The sequence below is a fragment of the Amphiura filiformis genome, chromosome 11, assembly GCF_039555335.1.
Source record: "Amphiura filiformis chromosome 11, Afil_fr2py, whole genome shotgun sequence".
Taxonomy (NCBI): Eukaryota; Metazoa; Echinodermata; class Ophiuroidea; order Amphilepidida; family Amphiuridae; genus Amphiura; species Amphiura filiformis.
Window position 1 is genome coordinate 61,858,804 of NC_092638.1, and position 17,330 is coordinate 61,876,133.

At 37.7% G+C, this 17,330-nt stretch overlaps 1 protein-coding gene across 1 annotated transcript in view; it reads left to right on the forward strand.

Moving 5' to 3' along the window:
• Window positions 1–17,330, forward strand: part of LOC140165109 (centromere/kinetochore protein zw10 homolog) — a 128,348-nt gene that overhangs the window by 109,349 nt on the left and 1,669 nt on the right. The window contains exons 12-20 of the mRNA XM_072188536.1: window positions 51–124; window positions 1,213–1,353; window positions 3,183–3,325; window positions 7,710–7,791; window positions 10,723–10,908; window positions 12,274–12,378; window positions 13,076–13,207; window positions 14,854–14,949; window positions 16,695–16,808. Of these exons, the coding sequence (XP_072044637.1) occupies window positions 51–124; window positions 1,213–1,353; window positions 3,183–3,325; window positions 7,710–7,791; window positions 10,723–10,908; window positions 12,274–12,378; window positions 13,076–13,207; window positions 14,854–14,949; window positions 16,695–16,808 (1,073 nt within the window). The remainder of the gene's footprint in view (window positions 1–50; window positions 125–1,212; window positions 1,354–3,182; window positions 3,326–7,709; window positions 7,792–10,722; window positions 10,909–12,273; window positions 12,379–13,075; window positions 13,208–14,853; window positions 14,950–16,694; window positions 16,809–17,330) is intronic.

A 17,330-nucleotide genomic window follows, 5' to 3' on the forward strand; every position in this document is an offset into this window, starting at 1 on the left:
TCATCATCATTTGAATATGAGCAAATAATTGTGAACTTGTTTATTTTCAGGCTTTATCCATGAATTAACCTCTCCATTGCTGTCATATGCTAGGAATGTCAACCTTCATTTTGCTAACAGAAAGGTAAGTCACAAGAAACTTTGAAATCACTGTTTCTTTTGATCGATAGGTGCTACACCCTTTATCAATAGAGTTACTTGGCACTTTTTTGCCGATGTAATGCGTGTAAGCACTTTTTTGCCGATATAATGCGTGTAAGCACTTTTTTGCCGATGTAATGTGTATAAGCACTTTTTTGCCGATGTAATGCGTGTATTGCGTCAAGTGTTAAACAAACCTTCACATATAGTTTCGCCTGACCTGGTTCTTTTTATCGTGCCCAGCTCCTACCAGATACTGCAAATTTATGTTTGCATCACCCTAGAAAGTATGTTTATTTGTTAAAAGGGAATAAAATTAAAAAATTTCAGTCAAATTTCATTCTTTTGTGGAGAATAGTAGATTTTACCGGTTGAATTTTCCATAATGTACATATGAAAGAGAACATATTTGGCACTAGAGCATGGGGTATTGATCAAAGTCTGCCATTGGTTTACATCAGTGTGTGTTTGATTGACAGCGGTTAGGGCTAAGGTAAATCTTAGCAAATCTGTAATTATTATTAAATCTGCAAGTGTCATAGCAGTGGCGAATATGTTTATTTGTACTGTAAAGAAAGAATTGCTCTTTTCAATCAATGCATGTTGTTCTCACAGGGAAAATATTAAACCTGTATGTTACTATAATTAGTCAAGTGTCTTGTGAATTTACGTAAAAAATGCAAATTTAGATCACTGCAATACTCAGTCTTAAGCACATCTAGAATTTTCAATAGACAAGGCCTGTATAACTTCACTGTGTAGCAGTCGAAGATGTTGACAATTTCAAAGTGTATGCAGGGCTGTCAACTTTTTGGAATTGCTTGGCGTTAGACAGAGGCGTACCGGGATTTGCCGACTCCAATGTTCATTTTGTACCATGATTATTTGAGCCACGGCGCTCGAGAATGTGAAAAGCGGGGGGGGTAGGAGTAACAAATTATTCATGACAATGCGTGAGATTTTACTCATTTTGCGTGAGATTATACTACCTTGGCGTGAGACCGTGAGAAAGTGACCCAATGCGTGAGAGTTGACAGCCCTGTGTATGTGTCTTTTATATCATGTTTTCAGTGCCAAGAGATTACGATTAAGGCCAGGGAGTTAATGAAGAAAGAATTACATAATACCCTGTTTGTCGGAACAGAAGAAAAGATTGTAGAGGACAAAGAGGAGGAAGATGAGAAATCAGATTCATCAAAGGAAGATGCCAAGGTATGGACATTAGAGGTTGAATCCCTGTAATTTCAGGCTTTAAATCAGTGCTGTATTCATGGTGGTGGGTCCAGCCAAACTTTCAACCCTATTGTTACAGTTGTCAAACTAAATTTGTTAAGCTATTGGATCTTCTGGTTTACTAAATAAACAATTACCGTATTGGTCCGAGTATAGTCCCACCCGTTTTTTATGTGAACATTTTTCACAATTGGGGGGTGGGATTTTTTTTTAAAGTTTATTTTTTCCGGTTTTGGAGTGTCCCTGGACCTAGACCTAGATGCTAGGATCATTCATGGTTGACCTTGACCTAAAAAAAAAAAAAAAAAATTCAAGATATTTTGTATTTTTAATATGAAAATTGATACTTTGTTTTCATGTCATACTCTATTAATGATTTCAAAATGCATTCAAATTCAATGCATTTTGAAATCATTAATAGAGTATGACATGAAGACAAATTATTTTTTTTTTTTTTTTTTTTTTTTTTACAATTTCTGAAATTTTTCGAAAAATGGGGGGTGGGATTATACTCGAACGTGGGACTATACTCGGACGAATACGGTACCTTCTCACCTTCAAATAGACCACACAAACAAGCTTTATGGATAGATATAGGAGAACCTCATCATCATGAGGATGTCTCATAGTCTTGATTTAAAGCCTGATATTACACAGCCTCAACCTGGAGGAGGTATAGTGATCCCCGCAGGAACATTTCATGGAGGAGTCTGACCCACTTGCTTCAAAAGAGAGATGGGCACTCCGGCTTGTGTACATGGATTTGCCTCCCTTTTCCCACAAAACCAGGAACATAGCTTAAAGGTGAAGAATGAGTTAATAAAATTGTCATACTGTAAAATATTTTTAAATGAAAAAATTGCTAAGAAGGAAGCAAATGGTAGTGTTGATAATTATGAAGTTCCAATTACTTGCATGTACGATTTGTCCATTCAGACAACCTCGTTGTGCCGTGTTTGATCTTGTCACTTTTAGGTACATTTAGAAGGTACACACATTCTCTTTATAGAATTGCAAAAATCTGATTTTTTAGTTTGAGGCTCCCTATTTTTGTAAACATTTTTGTCCATTTTGACACCCAAATTTGGCAACCTCCCTATTTCTGGCAAGTTTTGTGCCTTTGATAGGTAGAATCATAAAATTTTTAAGTTTAAAATATCTCCTTTAAAATGAAATTAAATGAAAGATGACAATTTTCTTTAAAAAATGATGGTTCAACCATGTCTGCAGGTTAAATAATTACGAAGTTATGACCAAAAGTATGTCGCCTTTTCATTGCCCAAATTTGCATTGGCAATTGCAATTTTTTTGGATCACAAAAAGTTTGTTCACCTCTAATCATGGCTTGCCATTTAGCATGATTCGACATTTTCCCATTGAAACCTGTGCTAAATTTTTAACATTTTAGCTAAAATCCGCTTTACTTTCATGATGTCCAGTTGCTTGTGTGTGGTTTAATAGGCATCTGGGAATACACCCTACATAAAGAGATTTTACAACATGGGATTTCTAAAGAATAAAAATGAATTTTGAATTTTCCCCCATTCGCTTACACAGTAAAGTACACTGCCCATTTCGGCTCACATGGCATGCCATGATGATTTTAGTATGCTATAAAGGGCACCCTCTATAGTCAAAGATGTGAATCTCCCTACCTTTGAAGTTGCATGTAATTTTGAAAACTTCCCTATTTTTTGTTTGAATCCTCCCTATTTTCTGGATGTTAATGTTGGCATCTCTGCTGATAGTGTCTTTAATATACTACACCTGAAAACGTTCCATTCTTTCGTCTCTTATATCAATTGTAGCAAAATTCAGAAGCCAATTCCCAGCAGCAGCATTTAGGAGATGTGTTGAGATTTCCCTACTGTGCTGTGAGTGAAAGTGTACAACAACTCAGTACACTAGCCTATGAAACACTCCAAGATGCTGTCACTGATACACCACAGTGGTAAGTCTGAACTATGAAACACTCCAAGATGCTGTCACTGATACACCACAGTGGTAAGTCTGTACTATGAAACACTCCAAGATGCTGTCACTGATACACCACAGTGGTAAGTCTGTACTATGAAACACTCCAAGATGCTGTCACTGATACACCACAGTGGTAAGTCTGAACTATGAAACACTCCAAGATGCTGTCACTGATACACCACAGTGGTAAGTCTGTACTATGAAACACTCCAAGATGCTGTCACTGATACACCATAGTGGTAAGTCTGAACTATGAAACACTCCAAGATGCTGTCACTGATACACCACAGTGGTAAGTCTGAACTATGAAACACTCCAAGATGCTGTCACTGATACACCATAGTGGTAAGTCTGAACTATGAAACACTCCAAGATGCTGTCACTGATACACCACAGTGGTAAGTCTGAACTATGAAACACTCCAAGATGCTGTCACTGATACACCACAGTGGTAAGTCTGTACTATGAAACACTCCAAGATGCTGTCACTGATACACCACAGTGGTAAGTCTGAACTATGAAACACTCCAAGATGCTGTCACTGATACACCACAGTGGTAAGTCTGTACTATGAAACACTCCAAGATACTGTCACTGATACACCACAGTGGTAAGTCTGTACTATGAAACACTCCAAGATGCTGTCACTGATACACCACAGTGGTAAGTCTGTACTATGAAACACTCCAAGATGCTGTCACTGATACACCACAGTGGTAAGTCTGTACTATGAAACACTCCAAGATGCTGTCACTGATACACCACAGTGGTAAGTCTGTACTATGAAACACTCCAAGATGCTGTCACTGACACACCACAGTGGTAAGCCTGTACTATGAAACACTCCAAGATGCTGTCACTGATACACCACAGTGGTAAGTCTGTACTATGAAACACTCCAAGATGCTGTCACTGATACACCACAGTGGTAAGTCTGTACTATGAAACACTCCAAGATGCTGTCACTGATACACCACAGTGGTAAGTCTGAACTATGAAACACTCCAAGATGCTGTCACTGATACACCACAGTGGTAAGTCTGTACTATGAAACACTCCAAGATGCTGTCACTGATACACCACAGTGGTAAGTCTGTACTATGAAACACTCCAAGATGCTGTCACTGATACACCACAGTGGTAAGTCTGTACTATGAAACACTCCAAGATGCTGTCACTGATACACCACAGTGGTAAGTCTCTGTACTATGAAACACTCCAAGATACTGTCACTGATACACCACAGTGGTAAGTCTGAACTATGAAACACTCCAAGATGCTGTCACTGATACACCACAGTGGTAAGTCTGTACTATGAAACACTCCAAGATGCTGTCACTGATACACCACAGTGGTAAGTCTGTACTATGAAACACTCCAAGATGCTGTCACTGATACACCACAGTGGTAAGTCTGAACTATGAAACACTCCAAGATGCTGTCACTGATACACCACAGTGGTAAGTCTGTACTATGAAACACTCCAAGATGCTGTCACTGATACACCACAGTGGTAAGTCTGAACTATGAAACACTCCAAGATGCTGTCACTGATACACCACAGTGGTAAGTCTGTACTATGAAACACTCCAAGATGCTGTCACTGATACACCACAGTGGCAAGTCTGTACTATGAAACACTCCAAGATGCTATCACTGATACACCACAGTGGTAAGTCTGTACTATGAAACACTCCAAGATGCTGTCACTGATACACCACAGTGGTAAGTCTGAACTATGAAACACTCCAAGATGCTGTCACTGATACACCACAGTGGTAAGTCTGTACTATGAAACACTCCAAGATGCTGTCACTGATACACCACAGTGGTAAGTCTAAACTATGCTATAGACCACTAGACATGTGATTTCATGCAATTTATGGCAATTTCCATTGTTCTTTGCCCTACGCATCGTAGTTTGCTCAGGGCACATGCATTTTAAATTGTCCACCACATTTCATAAACTACAAGAAAGCCATTGAACAGTGTAGCGGTTTGTTCAAGCATACCAATAGACCAGTCCCTCGCCTTTGTTGATAAACAATGATGTCAAGTGGTCTATATGATGACAATGAAAAGTGTCCATACTATGTTGTGAATAAAAATGTGTAGCTCATTACACTTAGAGAGAATATAAGTCTTGTTTTGAGACCCAGCTGTATATCTATCGCCTGATATAACATGGTAGACTAAAGAATACTTTTATTCTCATTCTTAAACAGATCTACCCTAAAATCATGTCTGGATGTAATGTACGTTCACTTTGTGACCATTTTTTATCAAATTAACTCCTGTGCACGAAGTTGCAGAATTCACTGAGTGGGCATTCACATTTTTAAAATCTCAGGAATACTGAAGTGTTGTAGAAGATTGGCAGCTCAGCACCAGGAGCAATTTGCCTTGGGGGCTTTTTATATTTTCAGTTTTCCTAAGTTTATTGTTCAGAAACGAAAACGCAGGGAATTAAGTGAGTTGATCTGTTAAGTTGGTCTGAACCCTGGAATTATGGAAACGTTCGGGCCTCATAACTGCTAAATTGTTGGTCTAAAGTATATAAAAGTATACATATTTAGAATGGCAAAGACTTGATAAGTTCATCTGTGAGGTCAAATTTGGGCCAAAATGCTAATTTTTGGCCCAAAATCCCCAAATCCTGTTTTTTGGCCCACTTCTTTTTTGTGCATCCTACCAAAATTTTTTTTTATTAATTTTTAAAAACTAGATAAAAATATCTAGGGACCGTTTTTTTATTTTTTTGAATTTTGACCAAAAAAGCCTGATTTTCGTCCAAATTTCAAATATTTTTGGTGAAGTTGGTCAAAATTCAAAAAAATTAAAAAAACTGTCCCTAGATATTTTTATCTAGTTTTTAAAAATTAATATTTTGATTTTGGGCCAAAAATGAGCATTTTGGCCCAAATTTGACCTCACAGATGAACTTATCAAGTCTTTGCCATTCTAAATATGTATACTTTTATATACTTTAGACCAACAATTTAGCAGTTATGAGGCCCAAAAGTTTCCATAATAAGCCAAATCGCTATTGTAACTTCCGGTTTTTTTAGGACACTTTGCCCTTTGACCTATCTGGAAAATTCGGGTTTTGTGCGTACAAAATATAATTTAAAACTTGTTACTAGAATAAAAACAAACTTAAAAAACATTATTATTAAATGAATTAATTATTTAAATATTTTTAATGATAACATTATGACAATAATAAATAAATTATTAATAATTACAGCAATTTTCCCGATAGGTCAAAGGACAAAGTGTCCTAAAACTGCAACAACTGTCCCACAATGCATTGCAAACTTCCAATGCCGATTGGGCTTATTCCAGTGTTCAGACCAACCTTAAGTTTGTTGTCAAGTACCAATCGGCTTATTTCAATCAGTGTTGCCAAAACTTTTCAGCGCCAAGGCATGGTGCATTGACTCCCCAGGCCGCTGTAAAGGATTCTCAAGTAGCCCAATTTTTAGGCTTCCAAAAAAGCACCCAATACCGGATATTTTTGCGGATTTACCCGAATTTAGAATGCAAATCAGCCAATTGGGCGGAAAAGCACTGTACTTTAAAACTTCCAGTACTTACTGGGAAGTTACTGACCGATCAATAAATGGTCACAAAACCCATTGTAATTGCAATTTGGAACATAAGAGACTCAAAACCTTTATAAATTGGCTAAATTGAAAGGGAAAAACATCAAATTACTGCCGCGGCCAGACACTGGCAAAAGTAGCTAAATTTTAGGCAAGTAGCGGCATGCTTTTTTGAGTAGGGGCAAATGATCGCCAAGTAGCCCAATTGTGTGCCTAAGGCGCAGCATTGACATCACTGATTTCAATAGAGGTGGATGCCTGTGTAAGACAAGATTATGGAACACTGGTGTTTTTAATGGTCTGGCGCCCCTCTCATCTTTGATGTTAAATTGGTTCGCATTAATGTGACATAATGCCAATCCGAATGAAAAGGTCCACTTTTTTTAGTAAAAACATTGAAAATAAGCCTTTAAATCACAAAAGGTCCACTTTTGAGGCAGCTGCACCCCAATAAATCCTGGCTACGGGCCTGTGCAGGGCCACAGGGTCGCCCTTCCCTCGTATCAATGTATATCTCCCTATTTCACTTCCTCCTCCCCTCACTTATTAGTAAGAGACAAAAGACTAGAATAAAAAGATTGGTCACACTTAGGAGGCTAACACTTAAGAATAACAATGACATACGAAAACAAAAACAGAAACTGAAAAGATAAAAAGTCCCTCGGTGTCTGTCTGTAATTATTTTGATTCCTGATTTTGTGTCCATCTTTAGTGATTGGTCAACCAAGTTTGATTCTGTTTTATCATATACAGTGCCATCCAGTTATTCTTCACAGTACGCAACATGTTTGAACTCTTCTGTGATATTGTACCCACCTACCACAGAGATAGTATTGTAAGTATTAACACTTGATGATTTGTTTCTTAGGTTGTCTATGCATAGGGCCTTACTTTGAAGTTGGTATACCATCCCTTTAAGTTTATCTCGGTGAATCCCTGCCACAACTAGAATTTAAAATTTAGTCACACCTATGCTTGCACAGATGGTTTTAAATTCACTGTTTTCAACAGATTTCCTGCTTTTTTTTTATCAACTTCCTCAATAACTCCGTAATCAACTTCTTTTCAGTTTAAATGTTTTTTTAACAAATTCCAAAGAGCACTTCAAAAATCTCAGCTGGAATTGATTTTTTATAGAGTGTTGAAACTGTTGATTCTTGAATAATAATCTACAAAAATAATCTACAGTTTATTGAATAGACTGACCTCACAGCAATGAGTTTAATTAGACAATAATAAGACCATCTATTTTGAGGTCATTGTGTAAAATTGGAGGGTTTTGTTTTGGGCCGAGGTATTTTCCGAGGGCGTGTCAGCTGACACGCCCGAGGAAAATACAGAGGCCCAAAACAAAACCCGCCAATTTCACACAATGACCTCAAAATAGATGGTAAAGTTATTATTGTCATTCATTACCGCTTTTTTGTAAAAATCCTATCTTTTCTTCAGTATTATTTGCTGAAAATTTTTCGAATATTTCAATTTATTTAGTCGTCATCCCTCATTAATAATGGGCGAATCCTGACTACATGACGTCATTGGCGTGGATATAGGGCATTTTTGCTATCCATATTCCGGGGCCCCTTGATTAATTTGACCGCTGACTGCGGTACTGTTGATTTTGCTACAGAAATGTATTTTTACATGAAACTTTATTTTTATATTGTGACATTATCTGGAGAACAATAGCATAATATATTCATGTTGAATATTTGGCTATCGTAATTATGCATGCATGAGACGTGTAGGCCCTACGTGTGTGAAATTGGACGCTCACTCTTGGCCCAAGATGCAGATTTTCTGAATGCGTGAATGAGTTGCATCAATCATGATTATTGCACGCCGAGTTTATATTCTCATGTTTACAAGTGGACCTGGATATGTTGTATACTTGGATTTAAATGGATGAATAGTTCTACCATTAGGGTTTACACCCGGTAAGTAGGTTTTATAGGTTTTATAAATGTGATTACAATTTTATTGCCTTAAAATCAGAATTTTCTCTTGACCCACCAGAGGCTGACAATTATACCGTACGTACCGGTGGCTGACAGTAAAAATAGAGCTCGAGTTTTCCTTGCACTGTATCTTCAAATCTGTAGGCCATATTTTTCCATATTGGCCAGCATGCTTATAATTTATATCATCATGATTACTACGCTCTTTAGCCTGGCTTGAGCATTTTGTTTAAGTCTGGCACTGCTGGACCAACCAAGCATCATGCCTGCCCGGCATCATGAGCGCGAGCATGCAAGTGTCTCTGCACGGCGCGACCGTTTACCGAGCATGCGGAAACTTGCAGAATGATCCGAGAAAAATAGAATGGAATGATGCTCTAAAAATGAATTTAAAAAACAGTTCCAAGTTTAAATTACCTAGCCTGAGGTAGCCTACTCACATCGTCACACCTCCGTCACTACGATGACTGACTTTCTATGGTGAGGAACAACAAATGCTAGGCCTAGCTAGCATGCTAGGCCCCTGTGCCATGATGTTTCAAGCTACATGATATTTGTTAGGCCTACCATTTACAAAATGATTGTGAATAAATACCTGAAGAAATTAATTGTTTATATTGTGAGGAACATGGGAAAGAACAACCAGCATGCCCGGCCAGCATTACTATAGAGCCATGATATTTTGAGCTTCATAACTATTTATAGGGCCATGAATGATATTTTGAGCTTCAAATTACCATACAAAATAATAAATAGGCCTATTCAATAATTTTCTCATCTGGATGATAATAAACATCAAGATTCAGATTTTGTTAATGGTTTTAAAGCCGAAAGCCGGACGTGTAATTTATTTTACAAACAAAATATAAGATTTATTTTCCAGTTTTGTCAATAGTCCACCATGCACCATACTGCTGTTTTTATCTGGCAAATAAAATGAAATGAAATGAAATCCCTGTGTTTCATGGGGATGCACTATGGGGCTAATGCACACCAAGTTGAGGAAGATTTTAAAATTCCAACAAAATTCAACATTTAAATATTTTTAGATCGAGCCATTTGGCATCCAAAAAAATGTAGAAAATAGTGGAATTCCAAACCAAATCTTCTCATTTGAGGCCGGCAAAATGTGTACAAAATCAAACTGGATTTAACTAAATGTCATCAGTTTACAACATAGAAGTAGCAGTTTACAACATAGAAGTAGCAACATTTTTTAGGTGGATCGAATTAAAGGTTCAACTGGAATGGAGATGGCAGTAAAATCTTCTACAGGGGGTGTGAGGATTTTAAATGGAATAGTCCATTAACACTTTTGTTGATAGGGCCTGACGTACCATTCCTGATGTGGGGAGGCCTTGGGACACTTTTTTGACATCTTATAAGAAAACTAAAGATTTTTTGTTTAAAAAAAAAAACTCTTTGCCTCTTAGAATTCAAATATTGCACTGGCCATACTGTGTAAAGTGCATGCATGCATGGTGCTATAGGAAAATTGATTAATTTGTGTTCATTATAGAACTTTTCCACCGCGTTCATGTGGTGTATACAATGTAGGATACGAACAAGTGTTATTGCACGCACACGATTGGTCAGTCCTTAAAATGATACAGCTGTGCCGTGTTGCTCAATTGCTACCCTTGAAGTTGCTGGCGTACCAAAAGAGTTCCATGATGAATATGAAATTAACAATTTTCCTTTAGTAAATTATTATCACCAACTTGGCCCAATTTATCCATTTTAATTAACAAAAATCATGTTCTTCTCTTTGTTTCCATTACAAACGATTATATTTTTACTTTTTACAGGAAAAGCTTGCTCAGGTTTCCGCAATTCATCACAACAATTGCATGTTGATAGCCCACTATCTGATGACGTTGGGTCATCAGTACAGGCAATCACTCCCACCGCCTCTTAGCCAAGGTGCTGCCTCGTTTGTTGATTTGATACCAGTTTTTAGGAAGTTAGCTTCAGAATGTTTCCTGGCACAGATGGTGAGTATAGTCCAGGTTTGGCCTTTTACTATACCAGGATATACTAGAATTCTTGCCTAGGCAATGAAAAAAGAAAACTCTTTTCTACGGGCTACATGCCCGACCAACCCAGATTTGACAAGAATTGGGAAATAAATTTTTCCCAAAAATTGTAAAATACTTGTGATGATTTTTAGGGTCATTTGCAAAAAAAAAGCCTGACCGACCAACCCTGCTTGAAAGGTCTGCCGGTCTGTAGAACAGGGCTTTTTTTTCATCGCCTTAGGTTTAGAAAATACTGGGAGCTACCCATGAAATACAAAGTGAAAAAACAGTCAATCAAGCACAGGGGGATTAACATCAAAATTGTGCAATACCTATTTTGACAGGATAATAACTTAATACCTTATATTTCTTTTTGGGTTTAATCTTTTTTTTTTGTTGCCCAAATTTCTGCAGTTTAATTTATATTTAGACCAATTGGCTTTATTTCACATGCTTTTTCCAATTTTTCATAATTTTCCGGGTTTTTTTTTCATTTTAACTAATTTTCGTACCTGTGTTTGAATATCCTTATCAGTGGAATTGAGTCAATAAAAATCACATGAGAAGTGTGATAGTATTTAGTGACAATGACTGTGAAACATACATTGTAGCCCCTGGATGTATATACACTAAGCCAAAAAAGAAACTTATAATTTTTCACAAGGTCATAACTTAAAATTCTGTCTATCAAAATTAACCAAAATTACACACAAGATTGCCTCAATACTCTACTCTAAACACATGTCAGTAACCATGCAGTTGTCCAACTGACACAACAGCAAAATGTACTGACATGCAACACCTTCCTGGACCACATTCACAGCGCAACAGATTTCTTGGCTGGGTTCCAATTATTCGCCTGTGAATGTTATCCCGGAAGCTGTTCCGTGTCAGTGCATTTTACTGTTGTGTCAGTTGGACAGCTGCTTGGTTACTGACATGTGTTTAGAGTAGAGTATTGAAGTAATCCTGTGTGTAATTTTTATTCATGTACAGGCGAATAATTGGAACCCAGCCAAAGAAATCTGTTGCGCTGTGAATGTGGTCCAGGAAGGTGTTGCATATCAGTGCATTTTGCTGTTGTGTCAGTTGGACAACTGTTTGGTTACTGACCAGTGTTTAGAGTAGAGTATTGAAGTAATCCTGTGTGCAATTTTTGTTCATTTTTATGGAGAGGATTTTAAGATATGACCTTGTGAAAAATTATAAGTTTCTTTTTTGGCTTAGTGTAGTATTATGAATTATAACATAGTTTTGCATGGAAATTGCCATTTCGACCTCCATAATAATACAATAATAAGCAGCATTGGTGAAGAAAATATTTTACATTTTTATTTGCAGCGAACTCAAAGGAGCCTGCTCATAGAGAGTCTTTCAGAGGCTGCCACTTTTGACCGTGTTGCTGAGGAAAATAACAAAAATGTCACAGAAAAAGCAATCAAAAAGGTACGTTGTAGTTCAACTATCTAATGTAGATTGATCATGCTAGTTTATCAAGTGTCGCTTCAATGAAAGTTGATGGTGAAACTATGGCATTATGCAAAGATCTTTCACATTGCCCGATTTGGGGCAGTTTATGGTGGAAACCTCATTTGCCGATCAATCTGCGTAGCATCACTTATTCGCTTTACATAGGCGTGATTTTATGCAATGGGGTCGGCCAATGCAAAAAAGTGTAATCAGTCCAAATTTTGTCTGTATGTATGGATGTATAATGCATGTGGATGTACATTCAGTTAAGTGATTTCAAATTTTGCGTCCAAGTTATTTGTACGTAGACCTTCCTAAAGTCTTCTGTTGAAAGTTGGATGTCCAAGAATCATGTGTATATCAGAAATCATAAAATGGAATTGAAGAAATTGGTAAAAATCATGGTACCATCTTTGGTCCTGGAATTCAGAGAAGGGTCAAAAGTTGTGGAAATTCAGAACAAAAAATGTCACAGGTGTGGAGTTCTTTTTAAATAGCAAGGAATGCAAACCTTTTTGGGAAGCATGGTCAGACCCAGGGGTCAGGCAGAGAGAGAGAGGCTGATGTCAAGCATGTTGTTGTATATCTCCTCTTCTGGAATTTTGTTATATTAATCTATGTAGATGATAATCATACAATAATGCACTGTTCCTTTTTCATTTTTTCTCTTCAGACGGTGCATCAGCTGAAGCATTTGCAGAGAGTTTGGGGAACTGTGTTACCAAGCCATGTATATACAAAAGCTATGGCCACACTAGCTAACACAGTACTTATACACATAGTGGAAAAGATTACTGCTTTAGAGGTAAGAATATTCCTTTATTATTCCATCATAGCCTAATACATATTTGGTTTGCGAATCGGAAGTAATTAAGTACCAAAGCACGATATATAACCGGTGATTATCACCATACCAGCAGACTAGTGTTAGTGACTTACATATGGAAACGTAGTCTCTTTTGCTCTCAAGAATTGTCCACTGGCTCGTACTACAGCAAATCACTTTGTTGATTTCAGCCGGAAAATGGGCGATGGTCATATTTTAATTTCTAAAAAAAAGTCCAAAAAAGATACCAACACGGGCCGTTCAGCAATTAATAGGTTATAGTATTTCCTAATTAAGCTGTAATAAATGTCATAAATGTAGGTTATTGTCGCAAGGCGGACAGAAATTACAAGCCCATCTTTCTAGTATCAAAAATGCCTCATATTCAGCATCCTTACACAGAAATTTCACATCTTTCGCCGGCTGGGTGATATTCCTGAAACCAGTACTCCTGAACGGATTGGCCGATGATGGCAGGGTTTTTTATGTTCTCTTCGTAATTTATTCACAAAAAATATTATGTAAAAGTTTTTCTGATTGGTTAAAAAAATGTCGACGGACGGTAGGAAAACGTGAAGCCCCATCCAATCACGATAGTTGTGACATGAGCCGATCACACGAAGACCGTAGGATAGGAATGACTGCGCATGCTCCAATGAACTGGACGCTACCTCGTCATTCATGAGTACAGGGAACACATGCAAAATATTAATAAATTCAACTGTTGTAATTGAACATGTTTTAATATAATAAGATTCAAATGTAGGCTTACTGTCAATAGTAACTAATTTATGCCTTTGATATGCTTCCGTTAGAGTGATAAAAGTATTTTGAACATGAAAATTAATGCTTTATGGTCTCATTGTTTATGTAGGCCTATTGATTTACCCGTGCAAGAAAATGGTATTGCCCATGCGATAACAATAGCCTGTCATTGGAATCATTGATCTGTAAAATGTAAACATGGTAAACACACATGCACTGATAATGCACATAGCTTGGAGCACATCGTTCAGCATTTAAAGAGACTTTTGCACTAAAACATTTCCATATGTTCATTCTCTACAATGGGAAACAGTGCACCAAAGGAAGGTGTGATCTCTAGGGGAGATATTTGACAAAATCATCACATCAATAAGTATGCAATAGTGTCTAAGCCAATTTATGAATGATTGACCTAGCTGTGTGTGAAAACAACTAACTTGTTCAGATGTTTGATTAGACTGCGGAACTCAGTCCTCAATGATAGTCAGTCACTTATCTTTTGGTCGTTATATGACTATCATTTGAGGACAGTTCTTACCATACATTTTCCGAGGTGCAGTTTCAGACAATAGCTTGGGATTATTGGGGCAGAGGTTATCTTTTGAATTCTTTCATGACCACTGAAGCATAGTCACGCCTGTCAAGGACACTCGGCGTGAATTGAAAGACCATGTCACTCGCCACAAAAGAATGTCAAAGGTCATACGACACCAATTTGGTGTCTTTCCGCACCTCGAAATATGATGCTTAAAGTCTATGACTGATGTTTGGTGGGAGTTGTCATGATGATCTAAAAACAATCTTTATTTTTCAAATGTATGTATCAATATGTTATCTTTTGTTTTTTTATCTACCATCAGGATATATCTGCCGATGATGCCCATACATTGTACTCATTACTCAGTGTACTCAGTGTAGAGCTGCCAAGTATCGTCAGACCTAAACCAGATTCACAAGTAAGTCAATATGGTTCTTGTTAGCATGATGCCCATACATTGTACTCATTACTCAGTGTACTCAGTGTAGAGCTGCCAAGTATCGCCAGACCTAAACCAGATTCACAAGTAAGTCAATATGGTTCTTGTTAGCATGATGCCCATACATTGTACTCATTACTCAGTGTACTCAGTGTAGAGCTGCCGAGTATCGTCAGACCTAAACCAGATTCACAAGTAAGTCAATATGGTTCTTGTTAGCATGATGCCCATACATTGTACTCATTACTCAGTGTACTCAGTGTAGAGCTGCCGAGTATCGTCAGACCTAAACCAGATTCACAAGTAAGTCAATATGGTTCTTGTCAGGATGATGCCCATACTTTGTACTCATTACTCAGTGTACTCAGTGTAGAGCTGCCAAGTAATGTGTACATCCATATCAAAACGATGCACTTGTCGGCTGCTACATGTGTCTCATTTTACATGATAGCTGGGAATGGATACCGGACTCCTCTCGGGTGGAGGTCACCTCAAATCATACTAAATTCACTTGATTTGGGAATACAGAAAACATATTCCTAAACCATGTGATTTGGGGTGGCCTTCACTTGGGATGGGTCTGGTGTTTGTTCCTGGCTGTTGTGTGAAATGAGACATATGTAGCGGCCGACAAGTGCATCATTTTGATATGGATGTACACATATGGTTCTTGTCAGGATGATGCCCATACTTTGTACTCATTACTCAGTGTACTTCAAGTAGAGCTGCCGAGTATCGTCAGACCTAAACCAGATTCACAAGTAAGTCACTATGGTTCTTGCCAGTACTGGTATAATGATGTAGGAATGGTAGAACTGACTTCTGTGTGTGAGAGTGAGAGGAGCAGCAAACTGCCCACAGGATGCTGGCCCTACTGCTTAGGAAAACAAGATGAGTAGGTTGTGAGTGTAAAGTGTGCTGAGGCTTGTGGATCAATGTCTAGGCATTGTGCATGTGTGTAGCGCACTACACTATAAATCTCTGCGCGCTTTTAGGTTGTGAGCATTTGTCTAGCACAAATTTTACCGGAGGGTTGTCAACATTTACAGTGCAAGGTAGCATCTGCAGAGTATCTTCTGCCTTTATGTACTGGATGGCTATTAGGGGATACTACTTACTACAAGCTAGCTAAATGTTGTGAGGACTTGTATCAGGTTAGCTAACATACAGCAATTGTTAGAGTATGTATATCTATGAAAGTGAGGGTCCTGATTGACTAAGGGATGAAATCAAAACCCGAATGCCGGTTCCGCCTGGGTACCATTGTTTAGAACAATAGCACTCAGACAGAACCAGCGGTCAACCGCCTGTCGAGTTTTGATTTTGTCCCTAATTGAATTAGGTTGTGAAATATGAAGTTATTAATCAACGGAGCATATACGGCATTGTGTAACACATCCCCTGTACACAATAACTTGATTACTCGCAACATCTAGTCTGCTAGTGTCAATTGTGTGAGAATTTGCAGTGTAAGCGAAGTGATGATGGAGATATACATTACTCCCTGTTTATTACTGTTTGATCCATTAAAGGCATGATTTACCCCACCCAGGTGCAATGGGAAGCTGTTAGAGGTAGTCACAGTCATTGTACTGATGGACCCTGCGCTATTTGTAGGCTGCAAATGTGGTTCCGACATATTCTAATGACAGCTATATAAATATCTACATTTCTTTTATTTATTTATGATGAATGGCCGACATTTAGCATTTTAATTTTTACAGACTGGTGGTGGTATAGTGGAGACACAGGTTGAGACGTGGATGAGTTTCAAAGAATTACTCTTCATCTTGGAGGCCAGCCTACAGGACATTGTGGATAGATGGGCTGATGGAAAGGTAACTAATCAAAAAGTGGACATTTTGTCTTCTAGTTTTAGCAAGGATTCTGGAGTAATAATATATGTGAGCCATCACATCAAAAGGGACCACTTCACGGCACTGGGCAGTTTGAGATACAGGCCGTTGAAGTTTACATGTACTCAAAATCATGTCCGATGTCGATTTTTCAATTTCTACAAAAACATTGAAGTAGAAATTTTAAGAAAATCAATATGAAATACCCAGAATATTAATAAAATTTGCAAGAAATGTAAGAATAAATTACCCATGTAAATTCATTTCTTATGTAAACCTTTATTTTAAAACCGGTTTTTCTCAAAAACATGATTTTCAAGTTTGGGCATGTTTCTATTTGATTTTTTGATAATATTTCGAGAATGTCACATCCGATACCCATAAAAATGGTGTCATTTTAAAGCTAAGATAATCGCTTTCATCATTTTAATTTTTCCCCCAAGAGGTACCTTTTGATGTGATGGCTCACATATTATATGATAAGCGCGTGCAAATGAAGTCGGT